General features: G+C 49.1%; 1 protein-coding gene across 4 annotated transcripts in view; it reads right to left on the reverse strand.

Moving 5' to 3' along the window:
- CBFA2T2 (CBFA2/RUNX1 partner transcriptional co-repressor 2) overlaps window positions 1-24,810 on the reverse strand; it is a 66,826-nt gene that overhangs the window by 18,974 nt on the left and 23,042 nt on the right. For all 4 annotated transcript variants that reach the window (XM_075517429.1, XM_075517431.1, XM_075517432.1 and 1 more), the window contains one exon: window positions 45-188. In XM_075517429.1, the coding sequence (XP_075373544.1) occupies window positions 45-162 (118 nt within the window). In that variant the 5' untranslated portion in view covers window positions 163-188. Of the gene's footprint in view, window positions 1-44; window positions 189-24,810 lie in introns of those variants that run through there.

Below are 24,810 nucleotides of genomic sequence, written 5' to 3' on the forward strand. Positions count from 1 at the left end.
GGCTAGGGCTGGTCCCCAGAAAAGCAGCGTTACTGGGGTCTTACATGCAGTTGGGGTGAAGGACACTGGCCGGGGGCCGCCGGAGTTCACGGGGGGCAGTGGCGGCATGTTGGGAGGAGAGGACCTGGACTGTATCTTCACTTCCACGGGCGATCCGGGCATCACTGGCACCCTCTTCTCACCAGCAACTGTATGAAGAGAAGGTGGTAACACTTAGTGAGTCACAGACAGGCATTTCCCCGCCCAGTACATGAAGTACAGTTGCAAGGGTGAAGATGAGAGGCAGGGGGAAAGTCACGCAAGGCTCCCACGCTGCTCTGCATGGCCCCGAGCCACCGCAGGGAAGCGTCAGGGTACGGCCCCGAGCTGGGGCACAGGCACCCAGGGTGCAGCGCGTGTCCCAAGATGCTGCTGGGCAGGCTCAGTATGCCCGTGTTCACCATCCCAGTCTCTTGACCGCCCCCATCTTCTCACCCCTCATGCCTGAAGATGCTTCCTCAAAGTATTTCTGCCTGTTTGCTTTTCTCCCCCCCCATTTAAGATCCCCTCCATACTCCCCAGGCATGCCCACATGCCCCTCGCCAGCACAGGGTGCCGAGGTTTCACCTCCAGCCCTGCTCCCCAACCAGCAACGACACACTCCGAAGCAGCCACTTTGGCAAACAGCTCTCTGACCAGTTTTGCATGTTTGCTTTTTTTTAAAAAAAAAAAAACCCTCACAATTAAACGATCCTGCACCCCCTCTCCCTCACGCCGGGGTGGTCCTCGCTGCCAGCGCAGCCTCCCCATGCCAGCACGCATGCAGCCTTGCACGTGCCCTGCGTCCACGCTGCCTGGCCCCGAGATGGCCTCTCGGGAGGAAATGCAACCTCTCGCAGAGCCATGCAACAGGCAACCCGGTTTCTGGGTGGGTGCCAGCCCGGTGTGCAGGGTGCACCGGTGCAGCTGTGCCAGCAAGCGACCGAAATGGTCCCAGGGTTGTAAAGAAGAGCTGACATCAGCTATTCACACCCTCTCTCCTGTGTGCAGTCTCTAGTGTCCAATACATCGCCAGCTCACACCACAGCTTCTTTTTCAGCCTCTGAGGGTCCCTCCTGCGGACCCAGGCTCTGGTGGGATGTCCCAGCTCAGCTGAACGGTGTGGCAACACTCCTGGCTCCAGTGGCTAAAATCAGCCTCAGAAGGCATGCTTGAGGAGAAACGAGAGAAAAGGAGGAAATACGTGCTTATGCAAGCCTTGGGGTTTTGGGGGGAGTTGTTTTTGTTTTTTTCTTTTTTAAATCCAGACAGCTCAGCAGACAAAGCCTAAGCATCTCCAAAGTGCAGCTCCCATGGGAGCCACCACCACCCCGGGGTGCTCCACGCCACGCTGCTGGCGGCTCCAGCGCCCGCCTGGCTGCGGAGCTCACGACCCCGGACGATGTGACACGTGGCAAATTGCCCCTCCACGAACGTGGTCACTGCTCCCTGCTCCTCAAGCCGCCGCTCGCGTCGTTCGATTAGCTCGCTAACGAGCTGTGACCGCGCTCCAGCACGGCCCCGTGCAGGAACATCGATGGGTTCCCAGCGCGCCCATCTGCACCCCGGCTTGGGGGGCAATGGAGGTGCAGACACCCATCTTTCACCTCTCTCCGGTGCATGCAAGCTGGGTTTCAGACCGGTGAATTTTCTCAGGCAGTTTTTGGGTGTCGGCAAGCAGAAAAGTCTGCCGGAGCTTCAGGGCAGCAGCCAAGCGCACCGCTTCGGACACGAGCGAGCATCGCTGCTTGGCGAGGCAGCCGAGGGTCTCCCAGTGCACCCCCTTGAAGGGGGCACGGCTGAAAAACGACACGTGCACAGGGGCTCTGTGCCTCCCAGAATCAGTCCTGATGCCTCTTTAAGCCACAGAGGAAAGGTACTAAAAGTGCATGCTGTAATCTAATCAAATTAGATTACAATCTAATTTGTAATCCACAGTTTTTATAAATATCTATCAGCTGTAAGAAATTCAGCTATCAAGTTCTGGCAAAGCAATTAAATGCTGTATTCCCATAAAGCAGGGAAGCACTGAATAGAAGGCAAAGTTTTGCACTGAAATACAACCACAAAACCTGCTACTTCGCAACTCCTGACAACAAAAACGCTGCTTTCGAGAGCAGAGAAGACGCGAACTGGCACCCGAGCCCTTCGTGCTGCTGCCTGGAATCTGCTCCGTGAGCCACCAGCACCTGCTCTGCCACCACACACCAGGCACGAGCTGGCTCATTTATTTTCCTTATGGCAAGTCATCCTTAATGCCAGCAAGGTAACAAATGAAGTTCATTATTCCTAGCATGTTTTCTGCTGTTTGCAGGACGATCTGTGGAAGGGAGAGCAAAGATGAATACGTGCTGAAAATCCCTGTTTTGCTGCCCTTTCAGTGCAGCTGGAATAACTGGGCTGGTGGGGCTGGAATCACTATAAAACCTGCGTCCACAATACTTCCATGGCAGCAAGTTTGTGTCTTCATTTATTTAAACCTGCTTTCAAAAAAAAACCCAAAATTTTTAGGCTTTGCTTTCAAGAACAAAGCAGGGAGATAGCGAAGCCATGGGAAACTACTATTAATTTTAACATATAATGACCATATTAATATAATATTGCAAACTACTATTCACATACATTTGGTCCAAATTTCGTACGATTAACACTGATGTGCAGACTCTCCCTGTCATACCCATGCATGAATATGACGTTCAGATGAGTAACAATGTATTGATGTAGGAATATGACATCATCCAGGCACGTAGGTACCCATTCCAGCAGGCGAGTTCATTGGCAAGAACGGGAGGAGACAAACCCCTGCCTTTCCTCCCTCTCTAAATAAATGCAGCAAAATAGTCAGAGAGCGGGCTTAGTGCATGAAGTTAGGGGCATTTCTACCACAAAAAGTCTGAGTTCACTCACTCAGGCAGGGAAGGGAAACATTGCTAAATGACCCAAATTTTTCAATCAAAACAGCGCTAATTGTGCCTATCCACCACTCGGTGCCAGCTGCCTGATGGCCATCAGGGGACGGAAACATGGCTGCTCAGAATACGGGAATAATTGCAAAACCGTGAGCTAATACGCGAGAACCACGACCTGTTTGCATGCGGTCCCGGGACGGAGACGTGAGATGTGGTTCACGCTCTTCTCTGCAGGCTCTCTGCCCACCTCCAGGCACGCCAAGGAGGGCATCGCATCGCTCCCTGCCTGCTGCTCGCCCTCTCCCACCGCGCACCCCAAATACCAACGCGCTGCCACCCGCCGCCTCATTTGATCTTCTTCGCCCCCCTCCTACGAAACCCTGTTCCCCAGGCATACATGGCCAACCTGATACTGCCGTGCTCTGGAGAGAAACAGAGCATGAAACCAATCCTTAAGGTTTCTCCTCTTTCCTCCTAAAATGCTCCTAGGGTACGTTAAGAAAGCAGAACTAATTCAGTTAACTTACGGGGGGAGAAAAAGCGCCGCATGGAATTTATAACCCCAAAATAAAACCAGCTACTGCTGGGCTACTGCGTGAGACACCCAAACCGAAGCCCACAAGAAGCCAACACCTTCTTTTCCGAGCTCACTCTGACAGACAAGAAGCAAACAGGATTGTTAAATTTAAAAGCTTCCTGCTAATGACCCGGGGCATCTATAAACGCAGATAAAAAACATCTTTCTAAAACTCCTCATTTTTAGCCTAAATACATCCATTTAATGAGAATCATGTGAGCAAACCAGACTGCAAACGAGGACTTGAGTCAGCCTCGAGTTGACCTGGGGCTAGAAGTGAGCCAGTGAGATGGTCCCTGGAGAAACGCCGCCTTCCCGCTCTCTTTCTTCCGCATTTCAATGTTCAGAAATATTTCCTGGCTCACCAACGGCAACATTTCGGTGCTGCCCCCAGATGCACAGAGAGGATGCCGAGATGCTCCTCAAAATGGCTGCAGGTCACTCCACCGTATCAGTCATCTGACATCATACTGAAGAGTCAAATGCCATAATAGATTTCTGGATGATGCTCTAAGAAGAATAATTGCTGTCAATGACCAAATGCTCCAAATGTCAGAGCAGGACACCTCCCTAAACTGGAAACATTGGGTTGTTTTCCTTCAAAAACTCCTCCTTCCAAACCCTACCTGGATTTAGAAACATTTACAAATGTTGTGTCATTGTTTGTCAAACAGTGCCTGCAGGACACAGATTGAATGTGTTTATGGCACAACACTTTGCCGTCAAGCTGCCAAATGTCAAACTTTGCAGTGACACACGCTCAACTTTGCACCCAGGACCTGCAAAGGTTAACCAGGGAAAGAGGCGTCAGCAACGTGGCCACCTGGCCGGGTGGGAGAGCTGCCTCCCCAGCCTTGGACGCGCTGGAGTTTCGCATGGGAAGATGATTCACTCAGAGTAAAACGAAACCCGATCACGGAGATGCTGTTTTAGTCTTGGCTTGATGCAAGAATTTCATCTTCTCCAAAAGCCAATGAAGCCTGAAGACCAGATTTCACAGCGGTTGGAGTAACAGATTTCAGATGCTGCAAAGCTGCTGTCTGGGTAAGGACAGCTGTAGGCACATACCAGTTTATGCTGCGTGCCCTATATATTCGCTTGTCCCATTTAAGGAGCCCAGGTGTGCAAAAGACTAGAAAGCCCCAGAGCTTTGAATACACCTGAAACCCTTCATCCCTCTGCTCTCCAGCGACGCGCTGAAAGGCCCCAGTTTTATTTGACTCTCCGCGTTGACTGTTGGTATGCGCCGTACTTCCTTTGCTGCTCCAGTTCTCATCCTAGCATAACAAATTAAAAAGGAGCATATGTCAAGATTAAGTGCAGCTGATGATTTTCCTTTCTGGAGAGGAGAAAGAGCTAAGTGAGACAACAGGACAGCACACCAGGAGAAACCCTGGGGTCTCGACTGGTCCTCAGAGAAGTCCCACTCCTGCGCTCCCGGGGGACCTAGGCTCCAGCTCTCCAACACAGCAGCACGTTTTAGAAGGGGCAGTTTCAACACCCACTTGAGACAGATTTCATCATATTTATTTTCTTTAAAGAAGTCTTCCACCTATGGTGTTTAGTACAAAGAGAGTGTTGCTGTGGTAGGTGACCTCTGAAGGATGGCTAGCATTTACTCGTGTTGTGAACTGTACAAAGAAGCCGCTTTATTAATCTCTTCATGCCTGCGGGTTTGAGAAAAGGGAAAAGGCACAAGAAAAGAAACTAGTGACAAGTTAGGGAGTATCTCAAATACACTGGAATTTAAATTAATCCTTACATGCCTTTGGCAATTAGAGAATAAACTAAGTAATGAAAAAGAAATAAAAACACTGCATGAGGAAAACTGGATGTTACCTTCCCCCAAAAAGCAAGATAAAGAACCGGAGAAGAGAGCCAGGAATAACCCTGGGGGGCACACAGACACAAACGGTCTCCTCCCCATCCGCTTCCCAAAGTTCAAAATATAGTTCCGACAGACAGCAGAATAACATCAGGATGGGAGATTTACATTTATTAACAAAAAGCGGATCTTTAACCTGTCTCGCATCCTTGCTGGGGCTACGAGTGCCGGGTTGTGTCTCCCACACGCGAGGTGGCATTCTGAAGAGGTGATGGGCAGTTATCAAGTGCCCGAGGCTGGCGGTGCTCCACCCTGCAGGATGATGCTCAAGAGAAAGCCTTGATCTAGCTGTCATGGCAGAGCCACGAGCTTGCCGAGAGCAAGGGAAGAGAGAAAGAGCCACTGCTACAGTGCAGGAAACGCAGATGCTTTATACGAATTTACACGGTAGCGTCTGCATGGGCACCATCCAGCAACCTCTATGAGTGAGCACATGGAGTACGTGCAAGCTCTTAAACCCTGCTGTCAGCTCAAGACAGTAAAGCCTTTCCTCCTCCACAAGTCTGTGGCTGGGTGTTTGGAGGGCATGCACAGCATGAACATGGATATCTTCAAGCCATTCCTGACGCAGGTGTAGGATTGCCCTTGATTCACCGTCGCAAGAGTTAAGAAGGAAGGAGGAACCTGCCTGGCCTGGGAGCGATTTTGTAGATCCCATTTATAAATAAGCTGCATGGAGTCAGAACTGCTTCTCACAAACCCGTTTGCCAGACTCAAGCGCTCCAGCTTTCTGTAGAAGTCAAAACATATTGGAAGAAATACGAGAAAAACACATTAAACATGAGACAGCACTGCATAACGGGCAGGTATGCACAGGGAAGGGTTTGCTTTTCCCTTCTGCAGTTTGCGGGACAGAGAGAGCAGACTCAAAAATCAGACCTTGTCAACAAGGCTTTGACCACTAAGTGGTTAGATTGAAGGTCTGTAAATTAACAAAGTTCTGGTTTTAGTTGATGTCTTTTGAACAAAAGACTGTGTACAAGGGTTTGCCCAGTGGTTCAGAGTCTCAGGAGTGAAAGTATGTAATGGTTTCATACAGAAAGAAGAGGTTTAATCAGAGCAGATGTTTTTGACTTTCATCTAGAACAGGCAGAATATGCTCATAACCTAAAAAGCCACTCCTCACCTCAAAAAGTTAAGAGCCCAAAATCATACCTGCCTCTTGAGAGCAAGGGACTGGAGAATCATCCCAGTAGCAGTAGCTGAGGTTAAGTCTGGCAGAGGCAATTCTTTGGCCACGCAGGAGCCAGGTCTGAGCTTGTTCTGGAGCCAAAGCACAGACAGATGCTCCCAAAGGCGATTCAGCCCATCCCAAAACATTCATCAAAGCAAGGGAGATAAGCCACGCTCCAGACACACCTCTCTCCTCACTGGCCCTACCACCCTAGATGACCACTTGGACTAGAGGCATGAATTATAGATTGCCTACAAGTCAGTTCTACAGCCTAGAAACCTCTACAGCCTTGAACCAGAGGCTTGTTTCCCCACCGTTTCCATGGGTAAGAGTCTCTGGATTAAGATAAAGCAAGGCAAAGCTTGTCTAAACGAATAAAGAGACCATTTGAAAGAGGGAAACTAAGGAAGGACGCACCTCAGTGCCCTCTCCGGTGGTTGGCAGGACCCTGCCTACAGCCCAGGAGAGCTGTTTTAAGATAACTAGCTCAATATATCGTCCTGGAGAAAAAGCCAGGGAAACGGCCCAAACCCATCCATTCCAGCCCAAACACGTCTATGATGAAAAGGACACGCTGCAGTTGGCTTGCGTCGCAGGGTTCCCTGTTGATAGTCTGAATGCAAACGAGAGGCAGCATCAGTGTAACCTGACCTGATAATGTAAATAGGGTGAAATGAAATATGGTTCGCCACCTCCCCAGCTTTGGCGAATGTTTATTTTGAATAACATGCTTATCTGCTCCAACTGCTCACCATCTGTTTTCAGTCTCCACCAAGCTAATATTTTTCACATTTAGGAACTGAGAAATGGGAAGAATTACATTTAAATTTTATTAACATCTTTCCTCCGCTCTAAGGTTGCCTTTCCCTCCCCTTGACGGCTCTAAGCCATCTGTAGAGCACCTTTGCAGTTCTCCAAGGCATGCAGATGAGAGGTTATCTACATGCAAAGGAAGAGTATTATTACTCAGACTTGCAGAAGACGCTGTTTACTGCTACTCCACTGCAATCCCTCCATCACCTGCTTCCAGATAGCTTCCCCCAAGCTCAAACTGAAATCACATTGTCGAGGAAAGAGCCAATATTTTATCGTTTTGCAGCATCACTGCATCAAAAAAGCGATGGAGAGGGAAGACTGAAGATAAGCATTGGAAGGAAACAAGGCAGCCAATACAGCAGCCCTAGGAAAAAAAGGACGATTGGGTCAGTCCCAGTTTGGTGGGGAGGGACATGTTAAGAGGTTTGCAGTCAAGATTGCATTTCTATACAAATATTGACATTTATTTGCATGTCGGGTGGTTTCCAGAGGTCTCCCTTTGTTCAAGTCAATAAATGATAATTTACAACCAGAACTGGGAGACACGAGCGTGTCACATAAACAGGTCAGCAGCAAATGTTGGTCAACTGAGGCCCTTCTCCATCCTCCTCCCTCCCTCCACGCCAATGCACGGAGTTGGCTAAGATGATACTATAGCATCTGTTGCAGCGGGTAACTTATGTTACTGTACAGATACTTCCTCCACTAAATGCGATCAGCCTATTTTTACCCTGTTTAGCTTGGTTTTATAGCACATCTAGGCTCCTGAGCTGTAAGATGCTGTGGGAGTGGAGAGGACTCGGCGCCTCGCAGGAGAGCCTTGCATCACACAGGAGGGAGCTGCTGAGCCTGGGATAGGCATTTTATAAATCAAAAATAAACGCGTGTATCTCCATTGCCATCTATTCCTCTCCCACACACAGCTGTTTCACTTTAAATCTCAATTCAATGTGAAACTCAGATAGAAGAACTTGAAAGAGCAAAGTATGTTATCATTCGCAACCAGTCCAGAAAGCAGTTAATAAGGGAAATAAGATTAATAATTTATTCCTGAAGGCAGACTGCAGATCTTTATCCATCTTGCCCTTCAGTGATTTTTATAAAAACCTATTAATGTGCCTGGCTCTACAAACTCATCAGTAGCACACGTTGGACTTTTCTCTTCTGCTGTGTTCCCACCCTGACAAGACGGTTGAAGCTCCGGCTCTGCCGTCACCTTGTCCATGTCAAACCCATCAGCACAAACCCACCTGCACGGCATCCCTGCCTCCTTAGCTCTGGTTTCCTCTTGGTCCATGGACTCATACCAGGGCCAGCAGTGCAAACCCATGGACGCAGGATCCATCCCACAAACTATCGTACCCAACAGCTCCCAGAGTGGGGTATACATCAAGCCCCCCAAGTTCTGGTCATCTTGCTTCTACAAGAACGCAAACCACTTTGGCGTGGTACCCCCCCACTCTCCTGCTCTCTCTTCCATGAAGGAGCAAGGGAATGGTTACTCAGACCGTGAAAGCTGCCCTAAAAACCATTTACACATGGTACAGCAGCCACCTGGGAGCTGTTGCTGCTCTTACCAACATGCCATAGCAATTCCCTGCCCACACTGCTACTGCCCACACAACTAAGTTTTGGGGACCCGAGCTCAACTCTTGAAGTCCCTGCCCACAGCTTTTGCTCATGGGCTGTCTCACAGGGATGCAGTGAGCACTGCCGGGGAGCCCGCGATGCCCCAGGGCGGGGCACCCTCCTCATCCTCGCCAGCCGCTTGCTCTGCCCCCATCAGAGACAGCCACCCCGAAGGGAGGGATATACTCCTGGAATATATCCCAGCAGAATATATTCCTGGAAACCAAAGCCTACAGAGCAGCCAGCGGTTCCGTTTTAGGATGGGAAGCATTTTGGGGATTGGGGGAGCGCTCCTCCCTCCCCAAACCCACCCCTCTGGTTGCTCAGACCTCCCTGGCCGGGGTTATAACCTGGGACACAGGCAGGGGCTGGGCAGGGCAGCTGTGTTCAAGCCGGAGATCCTTGCTAATTCATCTGATTAGTTACTGCTAAAGTATTTTGGTAATTTTTCATTAGTTCGTTGTTCCATTTAAAGTTACAGAACCAAGACTTTTTTTTTTTAAAATCATCCACTCCTATTACAATATTAAGAAACATTTACTCCTCCGCACTATTTACTTATTAGGCTAAAGCACTCTGAATGAAAAATGAAAGCAGTTACAGATATCAAACAGGCAATTATCACAATCATGGAAAAATTAGTTCTTAAAAGTCTCAGCCTGCCACACTGCTCTCCAAATCCTCCAACTCCAAGCAAAACGATGGTGGCGGGAGCAAACTTTCCAGATGGGAACATCTGTCTCTCATTTGCTGCAGGGAAAAAAACACCAGGAAGATTAACGGCTCCCGAGTCCGGTGGAGCCCAGACACAACCCGTACAAAAGGGATACCATTTAGAAAGAGACTTGGAGCAACAGCTCGGTATCAAAGATTTTTTTTTTTTTTTTTTTAATGATTATTTTGTGGGGCTTCTACATACAGAGAAATGTTATGTCAGGAAAAAAAAGAGCTTGAGTTTCAGTTATAGTAAATGCTATGTATAGTGAAAGCAAGACTTGAGTTAACCATGCTTATATGAATGATATACAGCACTTTTACCATCTCAGATACTTCTTAGATATGAAGTCATTAAAAAAGTTGGCTTTAAGGGGTTGCCCCCAAAAGGTCTGAAATCGCTCCCTGCCCAGAGCAGCAAGGCCATGGACAGGGCGATTCCCCCCTCTGGGGTCCAGAGAGTAAACACCAAGTCTACTCCAGAGAATAAAAAGTGACCCAACACGTGGGAAACGCGTGGCTGAAGGACACACTAACCCAGCCTCCCCGACAACGCCAGCACCGGACGGCCATTCCGCTTATTAGTATTCTTTGAACTCTGCCGCAGTTTAGGGACCACGTTTACGAAGGCAGGCAGGCATTTCGCCCAGGCTCCCTCCTCTCCAGCCACCCGTGCACACACCGTGCAGCCCGAAGTGAAGCGTCGGGCACCAACGCTCACTTCTGCCACGGTTCAGCAGCACAGCGACTGTGCAAGACGTGCGAGCCATCCTCTGCACTTCAACACCAAAGCCACCAGCTCTGCCACCGCTCCGCACCCAGCACCGGCGTATCACAGCTTTCCTCCCCGTCTTTGACCTTCCTCAGCAGCAGTTTTTGATTGCGGAGGGACCCATTATAGTAACTCAAACTCTTCTTATTTCTAATTAGCGGTCTAGTTCTTGATGCCTATTCAATACCCACCGGTTTCAGCTGGCGTAAGCTCTCTCTGGAAGAGCACCAGCCTGTTGTACAGGGTAACAACATTAAATGCAGTTAATTCTGCAACAGGACCCAAGTGCTGAAAAAAGAAAACTTCAGAACGGATGCAACTGCCTTTAAAACTTTAGACTTTTGCAAGAACTGGTTTAAACCAAAGTTGTGCTAAACTCTGTTGAGGTATAAAGAAAATAATTTGTTACCAAAAATTCCATAGGTTATATAGAAGAACAACTGAGCACTGTAATTTTGGGAGTGGCAATCTTTTTTTTCTTCCTGCTTAGGCTAAATACTGTACAGTAAATAAAGCTGCAACTTTTGTACCTGTAAAATTTTGGGCGACCCAAAAAGGGGAAAATAGTGAAACAAGCTCTAACTTTTGAAAGTGTTTTCCAACTTAACAGAGGCTTTGAGACAGCCTTTAGGATATGATTGTATTTAGCACTCATAAATCCTTTTAAAGCTTGGATTGCTGGCCATTTAACAAGCAGCTCCACCCTTCTCCTGCTCTCCAGATGAAACACATACGCACTAAGCTCCATTTTGTTACCACCTTCTCCAACCCAGCAGTATCGGAAAAGTGGTGGTAGAGCCCAGGGAGCAGTGTTTAATTGGCATCTTCTTATTACTAATTAGCTGCGAGGGGCTCTCCACAGTTCATAATGGTCAACAGAAATGCATCCACTGATTTAAACGGGCTTCGGAGCAGCAGAGATGTTGGAGCAGACTCCTAGGAGTGACCCCGCTGCAGCCGTGGCTCCCCGTGGAGGAGCCAGCGCGGGGTCATCCTGACTGCAGCCCTCGCTGGGCTTCTCCGGTCACAGGTACAGGTCTGGAGGAGCCTCGGGGAGGCTGTAGGGTTGTCTCACCCAGGGGAAGCGTTCCCGGAGGGTTCTGGCTGCCATGCAGCCTCTCTGCAGCACGTCCTGCACAAGAGCCTCTTGCATGGACGTTGCAATTAGAGGTGTCCGAGCAGACACAACATCAGCAGCGCTCATTGCTCAAAATCCATCAGCAAGACCTCGACAGAAGAGATCTAAGCCACAAATTCATCTCACCACCGCTCAACAAACTCCATTTGAAAGTCCGGGACCCCACGCCTCCTCGGCTGCCCTGCTTTATTCTTTAACAAAACAGTTCAGAAAAGGGGAATCTGCAAAAAGCATTTCAGCAGCAGCAGCGCTGCGATTTTGCAGCGCCGTTCCGCTCACAGCTGGCCGAGGCGAAGAGCCGCCAGCGCTGCACAGCAAGGCCACGGCTACGACACTGCAGCAGCGCCCACCGGCAACGCAGCCCCCTTCCTCCTGCCAGGCTGCTGCAAAAACCTCAGGCGAGCGCTGCGAGTCCGGCATTCCCATGGCTTCCCCAGGGGAACACTGTTTCCCATCCAAGCCCCTTCCCTGGGGATTTTTGCTGGGTCCTGCAGCTTCCATGCTGCGAGTCTGGTTCATTCCTGGAAGCTGGGGGAAAAAAAAAAGTGATGGTCTATTCTGAGATACCAGGCTAGCAACCCTTCTTTTTCACCACCTGGTATTTTATATCCCAGCTCTTAGTTTCAGTAGGAAAAATAAAGTTGTGGAAGAGGAGGTAATTTTCTAGCCAATTCTGTAAGAAATTTAGCAGATGTCAGGAAAGATGCTGTTTCTGGGTCAGCGCGCTGAGCCCCTTTGCTTAAAGGCTTCCCACCAGCGGTCCCTCTCTGCTCGCTGCAGGATGAATCCCTGCCTGCTCGGGAGCAATCATTTAGGCAGTCTCCTTTGAGAAAAGCGTCACATCAAGCAGGGGCCATTTCGCTTCCTGGTGCATTTTCAACCCCTGACTCCAAGCAGCTAAGTGCTGGTGTGAAGCCTCGTGCCGCAGTGCCGGGGGAGCTTGGATCCCAACGCCATGGCTCCCGGGGCTTCCAGTCCTGCCCACCGCTGCACCTCCGCTCCCTGTTAGCTGCTGGGAACCAGTCTGGTCACATGCAGCACCAGTTCCTACTGGGATATGTACAGGCTGTTTTGTTTGTACAGAAGCTCCCACAGACTGTTAAGAGGATCTTTCAGACCAATAGGTCTCAGGTAAAAAAATCCCTGCGCCCCAGACCTGAGGCTCCTGGCTGCAGACTGTCAGTTCAACACCCATCTGCTCTCCAGCACGCCGCGGGGGAACTCCCAAGTAGCTCATAACCACGATGCTTTGGGGATCAAAACTGCAGGTTTTCTGCTGTCCTCCAGAGCCCTCGTGAACCAGGAGGGGCATCAAGAAACCCCACGAGCAACTCTTACAGCGGACAGAGCTGGCGTGGGCTCTGCTGCCCAGGCAGCCCCAGCAGCACCCTGCGGGGCAGCGGGAAGAGCACCCACATGTGAGGAGCGATGGCATGGCCTGGGCTGGCAGAAAGCTGCTGACAGCAAGGTTTACTCAAGTTTTGTGTCGTCAGAGAACACAGAAATGCTTCAACCACAGCAGCAAGAGGAAAACACAAGCCTCCTTCGGGAGAGACAGCCCTTGTCTATGTAAGCTTGTCTTTTTACCTGAGCATCCCCGAGATCAGACTGCACCTTCACGGCGATCCTGCCTGACCTGCCTCACTGGGTACAAACATGGGCATTGTCCATGCCTTGGACAAAGTTCTCAGTCCTGCACTACTCAGCCTGACCGGAGAGGCAAGTACAGACACACCTCACAGAAACATATAGCCAACGTAGGGCAGAGCCATCCCGGAGCACCTTGGAAGTTCATACAATATGAGGTAAAAGGGGAACAGCCTGGAAATCCTTAGAGAAGGAAATCTCATTTAAAATAAGAGGATGGGCTCAAAACCACCACAAATTCCCCTTAAAATCATCCAGTAATTGAAGATTTAAGAACTTTAAACCTGGTTACTAAAGATGTACAGGAGGAGGTTTAGGTCAGAAGCTTTAAAACAATTTAAGAAGACATCCCTCTCTCAGTCCTCCATCTTCCAAGCCGTGCTCCTTGATGATTTGGTTCCCACCACTATAAATCAACCTGAAAAACCACCACTGACCTCAAAAAATAGCCAGTACTGAGCAAATCTGGATTTCTTGTAGCATCACGAACACCGCTGAGCACATGGGGATCTGAAGCTAATGAGAACTGGTACAGCAGATCTGACGTCTAAGGGGTGAGGGTATCCAGTGAGTAGAAAATACTCAAACTGAGTAATACGGGGACTGAGATTAAAAAGTGTATGCATACAAGACAGACCCAAAGTACCAGCGCCAGCAGCCCAAGCCCAAGCCAGCAGCCAAGCACCGCTACCAGTAACTGGTAAATAACACCACTTAAAAAAAAGCAAGAGCATTCCTTGAAGAAGCGAGAAGATCAAGGCACAACACCACATTTAATCCATGACAATCAATGAGATCACAGAGAGGCACAAGTAATACCAAGGACACCCAAAGCTATTACCGAAAGCCTAAATTAAACTGGAAAAAACCAAAGCTGTTTGTTAAGCACAGAACAGGTACAAGTCCTGACCACCTGGAGAACGAAGCAGCCCAGAAGCTCATAGTCAGAAGGGCTAGTTTAGGTGAAAACAATGGTCATTTCTGCAAAAACAGAACAAAAAATCCAACCCAAACCAAACCACCATCCAAGTTCTTCTACAAACCCAAAATGAAACAATAAAGGAAGGACACAGAAAAACAATCCCCCTTGAGTCCCTGAAGTCCTATCGATTGCTCTCTTTTCCAAATATAAAGCAGAGTCCAACAGGGAGTCTCCCTTCTCTGGATGGAGGCTGAAGAGCAGCAGCTCACCCACCACCAGCCAGCTCCAGGGCTGAAGTTCCAGCAAACTTTATCCAAAACTGGGCAAGTTGTCCAAGAAATCAAGGAGGAACTTGGAAAAGACTTGGCAAATCTTTTTCATGCCCATTATTTACAACTTCCTACAAGCACCAAAGTCCGAACCAAGGACCACAAGCATTCTTCACCCCACAGCCTGCTGTGGCTTTACTGCTGCAGCCCTTGCACCAATGCTGGCAGCACTGCATGCACTAACACCCATCTTGCTACCCTGTCAATGTACCTAAGGTAGCCAAGACTCGCTAATCACACCATAACTCACGCTGGCTCTCTTTAGAGAGCATGCCTCATTCACTTGGGCGCTAAGTACATTAACTGCTGCCCAGCTAATATTCACTCCCGATCAATGACACACGTAGGAGCCCTGCCAAGATGACAATTCTGCCTCTTAAAAACACTCCTCACGTCACTACACAAATCGCTCTTCCCCCTCGCCCCAAATCCCATCAGCATGTGCAAAGCTTTCCACCATCCCACGGAGCCGGAAGGACAGGAGCAACACATTTAGAGATGGGTTTCAGAGGTGTTTAGGAGCCTGATGATGTAGATGGGCACCTACACACCGTTAGGAGCGGGGCCACTGGTGTGGTGCTGGAGCACCGCGAGCTGGCATCTCCTGCAGAGCCCAAACATGGAGAGATGGGGGTGGACAGGAGAGCCTTTAGAGCTCACTACTTCTTGGTCTCTTCAGGGCATGACCCCAGCAGAGATGGAAGCACAGCAGTAACTGTCTCTGCTGTGCCTCCTTCCCCTCTCTCTCATGGGAAGCAGAGGTGGAGATTTTCCATGGATAACCTCTGGAGATTCAGTGACACACAGGGACCAGAGAGTGAAGGTGGTGGCTCAGCTGTCGATGCGCTTGCTTTCAAAGCATCAGGCTGCAACACAGCACAGAAAAGACTTTCCAACTCGTCATTCTTAGGGTTGTCCTAAACTAGTTACTAGTAACCCACATCAGCCTGCTCACAAGGGAAAGACAAAGACGATGTTAACCAAGAACTGCAACCACCAAAACTGCAAACCCAAGAAACAGAGAGCCCATCCCATAAACAAAAAACCCAGCGAAACCTCAAGTTTGTTTTAAACTGCTATTTTCCTCTCCCGGTCGCAGCAAAGCCTGTGACACAGTGCCTATAAATTTCCTCTAATGATGCAGCAGCGAGCCAGAGACCCATCTGTGCTTGGGCACAGGTGAGACGTTTCACTATCGTGTAAGTGCAGGCTGCCTTTCAATTACACTCACCAGCCCATTAGGCAAATTAGATTTGCATACGAGAGGATGACTAGAAAGTCAAGAAACAGGCCCTGAAGTAAAATACGTTTTATAACCTACATATCCCTGGGAAGATGTGGACAGTAAGTTTGCTGTTCAACCCAGGGCTGTGTTTGATGTTCATGTTCTCCAGGTTTCTGCTCTTAGCGCTGGCGTATTTTTGAGGACAGTCTCTCCACCACGCAGAACTGAAGCCAGACAAAGACATCTGCGTACCCTGCATCCCCACCTCCCTAAAAATATGCCCGTTTCTGCAGGGCTTTGCATCATTTGCAGGTTCTGCCTTGCAGTATGCTTGATAGTAGATTAAAATATTACTGGCCCCAGGGAATTTGAATTGATTCCACCTGGGTTTCAGTAAATATACCACTAAACTACAGAATTATTTCCAGCACACTAAGAAGGTGCACTGGCCCATGCTGCCCAGCGGTATGGGATTACACTGGTGTCCCATGTCACCGAGGACATTCGTGGGGACTAAACGGTCCTGCTCAGGTGATCCTGAAGAATTAATCTGCCCACATGTACTTTTTTTCTCCCGGTGAGTGTATGCAAAACAGAGACAACCTAGCTCATCTCCCAGAATCCAGATGGCACTTGCAAACCTTGTCTGTGTATCAAATGTTGTTTTTTAGATCAAGTGTCCCTGGTTGACAACACAGAACTTCACGATGCTATCTTTAGAGAGGCTTCTCTGCAAAGAAACACCCTTTGAGCATAAGTTACAGGGAATATGCTAATGCGGCAGGGTGTTTTCAGTGGACGCAAATGTATCTGTTTCTGGGAGCTCAGATACCCCAGAACAAGCTGAGCCTGGCTGAAGATGAAGGGTCATCCAGCCCCCCTTTTAACACCAAGCCCCTACAGAAAAGATGCGTCAACAAGTTAAGACTGCAGAGAAAGGGTAACGTACACCGCTGGAGAGACACGGGATGAGCTCACAGCAAAGTCCACTCACACAAGAAATACGCTTACCAAAAAACCCTACTAAATAAGTTAGAGTAGCTGAAAACAGACAGCAAAATCTGAGACTTTTCATTCCTACATTTCTCCTACAGTTTTAGACATTCTTACCCTACCTTCCTGTTCATCTAAATGCAAGGGTCTGATAACAAACCAATGGTTTTCTTCCTCAAAGTCTTCATTTCCTCCTCCAGATTTCATGTAAAGATAAAAGCAGCACATGCAAAGTAACTTCTTTTTTTTAAAAACAGTCCATTAATAAAGAACAAAACTCTACAAAACTTTCAGTTTCACACATTCCGGAGATGGTAATGTTATCGTCAACAAAAAAAAATTAGTAGTAGTTGTTAAAAATAACCCCACCACCCCCAAAAACCCCCACCACCCCGAGCTGTTTTCTATGCTCCTCAGCTCCAAGAACAAAAATCATTACCTGCATGTGAAAAAGCATGAAAAACCCCTGACCTGTCCACACTCCCACTAAGCAGCAAAAGGGCATTACAAAAGCCGGGAGAAGACAAAGGCAGCTGCAGAGCCAGAGAAGGTTACGATACAGCTCATCCCCAGGATCAGAAGGTGAGACCAACAGCAGCGAGGTGGCTGAAATAACCCCTCGCGCCCGCTGCTGAAAAGAACATTTCAGAACAGCGACATCAGGTAAAGCAGCTTCTTTTGAAAAAAGAAAGTGATCCAGGAGGTAGCTCCTTCCATATTGCAGGCGCTCACAGTAAACACCATATGGCCTGTTAATTTAATTAGGGAGAAGAAACCCCCTAAGTTTGAGATTTGACTTTGAAGGGTTTAAAACAAGTATGAGGAAAATCGCTCAAGATACTCTGTTAGGTTGTCTTGCTAGCTTCATCCATCCTTCTGACCCGATTTAGCCGGTGGCTCTCCCCACACCGCACAGCACCTCTAAGGGGGTGATTTTTTTTTTTTTTTTGGAAGTCCACTACCAGATGCGCACAACCTACACTGTGGCACCTGCACGTCTGCTTCCCGGGAAGATCTGGGTGGTCCACACTGGGCAGTCAAGCCAGGATGGGTCTGTATCAGGAAGGAGGTACATGCATTAAATAACCTGAATACTTCAGTTAAAGCCATCTCCTCAGATGCCAACCAGAATTTTTATTTTAAATCCTTCTCACAAACTGCATTGGCGGGTCCCACTTGTCAAGGCAAGATGGACCTCAAGGTGGAGGTCAACCTCAAACTCAAAAATGCCAAAGAACCAATGCTGAGACAAAAAGTCTTAGGACAAGTCCGTTCCCCACCTATAAGTAAGTTTGCATTTACAAATCTTGAGATCAACCAACCAAGCCCCAGCCGTTCCCAAAGATTTCTGTATCTGAGTAAAGACTCCCTGCAGCATCTACTTCCAGAGTAGCAACAGGGACTCTTTGCCCAATGGGGCTGCATTATCATTGAATAAATAGTCAAGAATAAAATAAAGATCAAGAATAAAAAGTCATTGTCTGTTTTGAACATATCTTCCATGTGAAAGACATGGGGGTGGGAAATGGAAATTCCCTTCTCTGACTTAGGGAGAAAGCAAGTCTAGAGACTTGACCATCCCAAGCAGCCTAATATGGTTCCTCCACTGGTAGGAGCTATTTTCTAAAGACTCATCATAACCTGGAAAAAAGTGGAGAAGTAAAGTAAAAAAAGAGTCTGTACTGATTTTTTTTTTTTTGCTTCAATCTGGACAATTCACAGTTATTAACTGGTTGCTCTGAGAAGAGAGAACACCTAGGATCTTTTCTAGACAGAGGTTTGCATCTGTGTATCTGTACCGCAACAGCAGACTGCGGCACCCCTGTCATGCCAGAGTGCCCTGCCAGGTCCAGCACGAGCTGCCCAGCCCACCACCGGCAGGGAACAAGGCACATCCCATGGAAGTGGCTGCTGAGGCACCACCAAGAATGCAAAGACACAAAACCTACAGATTATCTATGAAATAGCCTCACAAGCCGTAATGGGCTTTGATGGGCTTCCATCTTCAAGCAGCCTGCTCAGGCACAGGCAGCAGCACGCAACACCTCGGTCGTGGTGCTCTGAGGACCGTCAGCCCCCAGCAAGCGGCTCTGTCTGGAGCCACCAGCACAAACCTCGTCAGCTGCAACACTGCAGCATAGCCAAGCTCCTTTTGGGAGGCCCAGTGCGTCATCAGGGAAACCCGGCGTTTCTCCGTAGAGGTATACACTCCGACCGACCGACCTCCAGACTCGGACGGGGCTTTGTCACCCAAGTTGTTTGAACAGAAGCACAGAGGAAAGCTACGCCCGATGCCTCCAGTGCGGAGACGAGCTGCCACTCTCCTCCATTCCTGCCTGGCACAAACCAGGTCAGGGCTGCGTGGGCTGGTCCCCTCGTCACAGGACACGACCCACCCGTACTCCTCGCTGGAGCTGCTCCGTGCCTCTGCAGAACAGGTTCATTTCCAAGTCCTAGGGAGGGCAGCAAGAGATGCCCCCCTCCCTCTCTCCTATTACTGACTGCAGCACGTCTGGCCTCGAGGCAGACCCGCGCTGCTCCGTGCCACTCTGCCAGCGGGAAACCCAGAAGAGATTTCGGGGGGTTTGGGGTTTCATGCACCCTGCTGCCCTGCAGATTAATCGTACCAGGAGAAAATCATGTCGTTCCTAGAATTTTGTAACCTCAATTGGTGCGTAGTTTCTCTTTGGCTCCTCTCAACAGTTGACTACGCTCACAAATTAACAACCCACTTGTTCAATTATTTTTTCCTTTTCTATCCAGACCCAGGCTGGGATCTGTGTGTCCCTGTAATAGGTGTGCCACAGCAATATGCCAGAGACCAGAGTTTCCCATTTTCTAGTTAAAAAAAAAAAAAAACAACACCACCCAAATAACCAAACATCTAAAGCCCAGCAGACTTCTTCCTGCTAGCAAGAAAACCTCCTCTCAGGACACTGCAAAGATTTAATTTACTACCAATTGCCCTCTGGTTATTTTACATTTATGGGGTGGGGGCTGAAGAAAGGAAGAAAGCAGGGAGAGGGTGTAATTAGCTTTGCTTGTAAAATGTTCATCCCAGTTGTAATAGCAACTGGAGCCTATCGGGGGCTTAATAGATTTCAGGGTTTTGTTCCTTGTGAGTGCTGAAGTGTCTGTGTGGGGTGGGGGGAATAAAAAAAGGGGAAAAAAAATCTAAAAAAATCAATAAGTGGATCCTACTTCTTGCCACAACCCCATATGGAAGTAATCAAGCACAAGGGTGGCAGCTGGGGCCAATAACAGTCACCTGCAGTTGAGGGACGTGGGGGTTTCGGATGGGTTTTTAATGCTAATTTCCTGGAGAAACAATGAGGGAGCGAGCGCGGAGCGGCAGCCGAGGGCGGATGAATAGGGACCAGCCGGAACAATGGCTGCACCTGGTGCCGGGAGCAGCGGCACAGAGCCGGCACGCGGCAACAGCGCACGGCACATCTGTTCCCCGCACAATAACCCGCTCCCCCAACGCTCTACCAGCATCCTAAGTAATACCCGGTCTTTAAACATTCACAGCTTGCCACGGAGCAACAGGTTTGAGCTGTTTCGGGGCTGCAGCGTGCTCTTCCTCCTCCTCCCCTCGTTTGGGGCGAGCTCAGTGATGGTTACCAATACTTTCGGGGCTTTCTTGGGTTTTTTTTGGTGAAGGAGATGCCTTTGAAAGGGATGGCTGTGCGGCATCCCACCTTCAGGTCGTGGTGTCCTGTCGCTGGAAGGGAAACTGACTCTTGGCTTTGTAGTTTCCATGGGACTGGAGAGGAACCAAGCAGCAGATCTGCAACAGTCCTGGCTCTTCTAAGTGGTCTTCCGGCCACCTGCAACTGTCCTCCTTCAACAGCACAAGTCCTGCCACGGACGCGAAAGACAGGAGTCCTGAAGCTGGGAGCGCGCCAAGGAAATTCAATACACGTTATTCTAAAACCTTAAGCTTGGCTTACAAAAATGCCACTGCCCAGCCCAATAAAAGGCATGATAGTTACACTTTAAAATGCTTCGAAGCCTCTGAAATCGCTATTGTCCTTTCGGACGTAAGCCGCCGACACACAAAGCAGCGCTAAGGTCAAGGTCTTGCCTCAGAAAATTGCCTGCAGACCCAGGAACTGAACCCAAGCCTCTCTGTGCTGCACTTTAACTGCGGGATCATTGCTCACCGGTTCTTCCCGGCTTCTGCTCTTGCTCTAAACAAAGGTTTTTCCAGCCGTTCCCTGAACGCTGCATCAATTAAGACAGTCTCCATCATGAAAATAAAAGTTGAACAGGCTCCCAGAGACCTGCAGCGATGCTGCCCCCAGGGACCGCTCTGGAGTGTCTGTCGAAACACATTTCATACCTAGCTTCTAACAAGCGATCTGATATGGAAATAGTCACTAGATGCTAGGATAAAGGCAAGCTTACAATCTAGCCCAGAACAAGTATAGATAAGCCAGCTCTTATTATGGGAAAAAACCCAACAGGCAACAGATTACGACCGTCTCCTGTTCACATTTAAGAACTAGCCAGCATTGCCTTAAATCTGCTACATATGCCCAAGTCCTCAAATGACTTTACTCAGCTATCCAGCTATACTATAAACATCACACATGCACGTCAAACAAATCTTGTTTTTTGTCCAAACCCTAAAAAAAAAACCAAAGCTGGAAAAAACAAGAGGCCACCTGGCTCGCCCATCCCAGAGCATATCCATGGGAGAGCACTGCCTCCTGCAAAACGCTGCTGATGGTTAACTGCCTTTATGGGTCAATTTGGGGACCGAAGAGCTGGCTGCCTTGAAAACTCAGCTCCCGAAGTCAAACAACGCTCTTTCCCTCTTGCCTACTGTCCCCCAATGGTAACCTCTACAAGCCAAAATCCACCGTAAGCGATGCATGACAAAGCCCTGTAAAGCAACAGTAAAATAATTTGGGACTCACACTCGATCCGACAGACAAGGCAGCATTAAGAAGTGAAACCCCGTGCTCTCAGGGACACTGATCCTGTAAGACCAAGAGGAATAAAACAGAAGAAAAAAACCCCAAGGGCCTGACCTGTGAGAAAAGCTCCCTTTGCTTTTGGCTTCAGCGGGTTTAAACAAGCCTCTGCGAAAACCAGCAGATGCAACTTGCAAAAATAGCAGCATCTTGGAACTAAGCAGGGGCCGTGGCTCCAGTCCCCGGGCAGAGCAGAACCCGACTTGGCAGCACTGTTTTGGCCTTTTCACTATTAAATGGAGTTTCTGCTCTTTTCCTCAGGGCATTCCCTGTGTAATAGACTTCTCAGATTAACGATTTATACTCCTTGCCTTTAGCAATTCTGCTCCTTCCTCACTCTTCAAATCCTTCACTTGGCTTACTGCACTTCCCTGTTGGCAATATTTGCTCAAACTGCCTTTGCTTTACCCCTTTTACCTTGCTTCTTACACTGGGGCCTCTTAGTTTTGCATTATTTGCAGGTTTCTCCAACCAGTGGACATGCTGGGGTAGGGGTACATGGCTGGGGAAAACTCCCAGTCATTTAGGTGAAGCTAGGTAGTCCCAAAAATCAGACTAAACATCTTCTCCATATTAACAGTGAAAATCACATCATCCAGCAGACAATTCTGAAAAAAAAAAAGAAAAAAAAAAAAAAAGTCTTCACTTGGATGCGCTACCTCATTTCTATAAAATTATTACGACTGGCCACCGAGTTTCAAGCCACTCTCCTCCCCAAAATACAACCACCTCTCTCACCTAAGCACTCAGCTCGTCAGGCACCCCAAATCCTTTCCAAAAATAGAGGAACCCGAGAAGAAAAAAAAAGTTTCCCACAGGGCTGGAGCAAGACACCGGCAAATTAGTTGTTTAATGGCCAAATCACGCTGCCCTGACGCCGGTAAAACTTCCGTTTGCTTAATCAGCGCCTGACCTGCAAAGAGACCACAGGAGCAGATGCTCCAACACACTGCGCTGCGTTCACAAATTTGGGAATTCTTCGGGAGAGCCGCAGCAGAGAAGCATGGCTCTTTGCTTTTAGATATCGTCACACTCTGTACGGCTTTGCTGGAGATTTTTTGGTTTTCATTCCTCCTTTGTGCTGGTGCACTGTGAGATGCTGAAGTCGCAGAGCATTAGGCAGCACCCGCTCCTTCTGCCTCCTCTCCGGGGACAGCAAGGGACACATAGAAGGTGTTTGGCGTGTCTGTAGAAGCAGACTTACAACATACCTTTTTTAAAAGCCTATACCCAAATGCTTGCATGCTGCAAGAGAAGGAAAGCCTTAAGGTGGCACACGCAGTGGCAGAACCGGACGAGCGCGGAGCTGCAGCCCATGCAGCAGCACAGCACCCTGCCAGGGAGCCCGGCCAGGCTGCACCGCGCTCTCCCCGGGGAAACCCTGTCATTTGGCACGCTTAAAACTAACCTGGACAAAGCAACAGCAAAGTGCCCCAAAGGGAACCATCCTGCACCAGACAGCCTAGCAAATATTCCTCTCTCTTTTTCCAGCTCGATAGCAAGCGATCCTCAGCCACGTTTTAGCTCCCCAAACTTTGAGTGCTGGTTTAGGTGCATCTCCCGTGGCGGGCAGGATTTTGCCGGCACGCAAAATGGACTGCGAGTACCGTCACGCAGGAGCCAAGGGCTGCTGCAGGGGGGGAGAAAAAGCCGGTAACGTTTCGCAGAGCGCACAGCCGGGGCAGCGGCTCAGCAAACATGCAACAGAGGGATCTGTGCAAGCAGCTACTCCGGCGGGCTGGAGGAGCAATTTCAACTGCTGAACCTTCCCAAAAACCAGGGAGGAGGGGAAGCGCAGGTTTAAAATACACATGCAGGATTGGGAGATTACAATGGAATAAAAGAAAATACAGCAGTCAGTCTGCAGCCCGACAGCAAAAATATATAGGGCAGGGAGGTCTGTTCCGGTATCGCAAAATTGATCCGAGAGATTTAGATGCTGGTAGCATCAGTTGCTGCTCGAGGAGCGCAAAGACAAAAAGGGAGCAGCCTCTGCCACAATGCAGAGCAGCACTGAAAACACAGAGAAAATTAAGGAAATTTGGGAGCTGATGGAAGAAATCTGTCTCTGCAGATTTACCCCCCCCCCCCCCCCGGCTCCAATATCAGCATGCAGCAGTGAGAGTAAGGCTAGGCACAGTGGAAAAATACATTCTGCTAAAATACACAAAAACCTTCCTGCTTTTCCATTTCCCCAGAAAATGCTGAATCCCAGCCTTCTGCTCATGGGGGGTGGGGGGGAATAAAAATAAGGAAAAAAAAAAATAATAAACCATTCCATAGCAACATAGAGAGAGCTCTAATGCAGCTCTCCTTAGAGAGAGTTTAGTATTTTTTCAGCTGCAGAATCCACGCATGCAGCCGGCTCCTCTATTGAAGTTTTCCCCCAGCAGAGCCACTGCAGTGACCGGAGGCAGCTGGGTGGCGAAGCGCTGCAGACGGTGCCGCTCCCACCCTCTCCCTCTACCTGCGCTGAAGGTTGAGGCTCTCCCCAGAGCGCGGCGAAACCCACATCGCTCTTCAAACCTACTTGGCGGCGCGGCAGCTCAGCATCCCCCCGCGCATCCCCCACCGCCCCCAGAGACGCTGCGCCCTTACCCAGTCCCGTTTAAAAATAGACCCATCTACTGCTTACCCTAAACAGCAAGGTTGCACCGATCCAGCTGCTGTTGAATACACCTAGTTTCTTTGAAATACAAATAAAAGCGCTCTTCCTCCTCCTCCGCTCGTGATCTTCGAGCGCAGCCGGAGCCCAGCCTGCCTTCTCCTTTCATTAGCTGGACATGTGTCAGGTCCCGCACATCTGCGATTTCTCACTGCCTGGAGCCGCCTGTCCGATTCCAGGGAAACACAGATGGATCCCAGATGGGAAGGTCCTGCCAAACAGACCAGCTCTCCACCTTGCCAGAATACCCAGCTTCGAGGCACACACCCTCGGCTCCCTGCCTGCTCCCTGCCTGCGCCGCGCTGCTGCCAGGCTGCTCGCCAGCTGATGTCACCAAGCACACACCTACCAGCGCCTCGCCGCCCGGCTGACATTAACTTGTTAAATACACGTAATTTGTTTATGGCCGGCAATA

Source organism: Mycteria americana, chromosome 14, assembly GCF_035582795.1.
Source record: "Mycteria americana isolate JAX WOST 10 ecotype Jacksonville Zoo and Gardens chromosome 14, USCA_MyAme_1.0, whole genome shotgun sequence".
NCBI lineage: Eukaryota > Metazoa > Chordata > Aves > Ciconiiformes > Ciconiidae > Mycteria > Mycteria americana.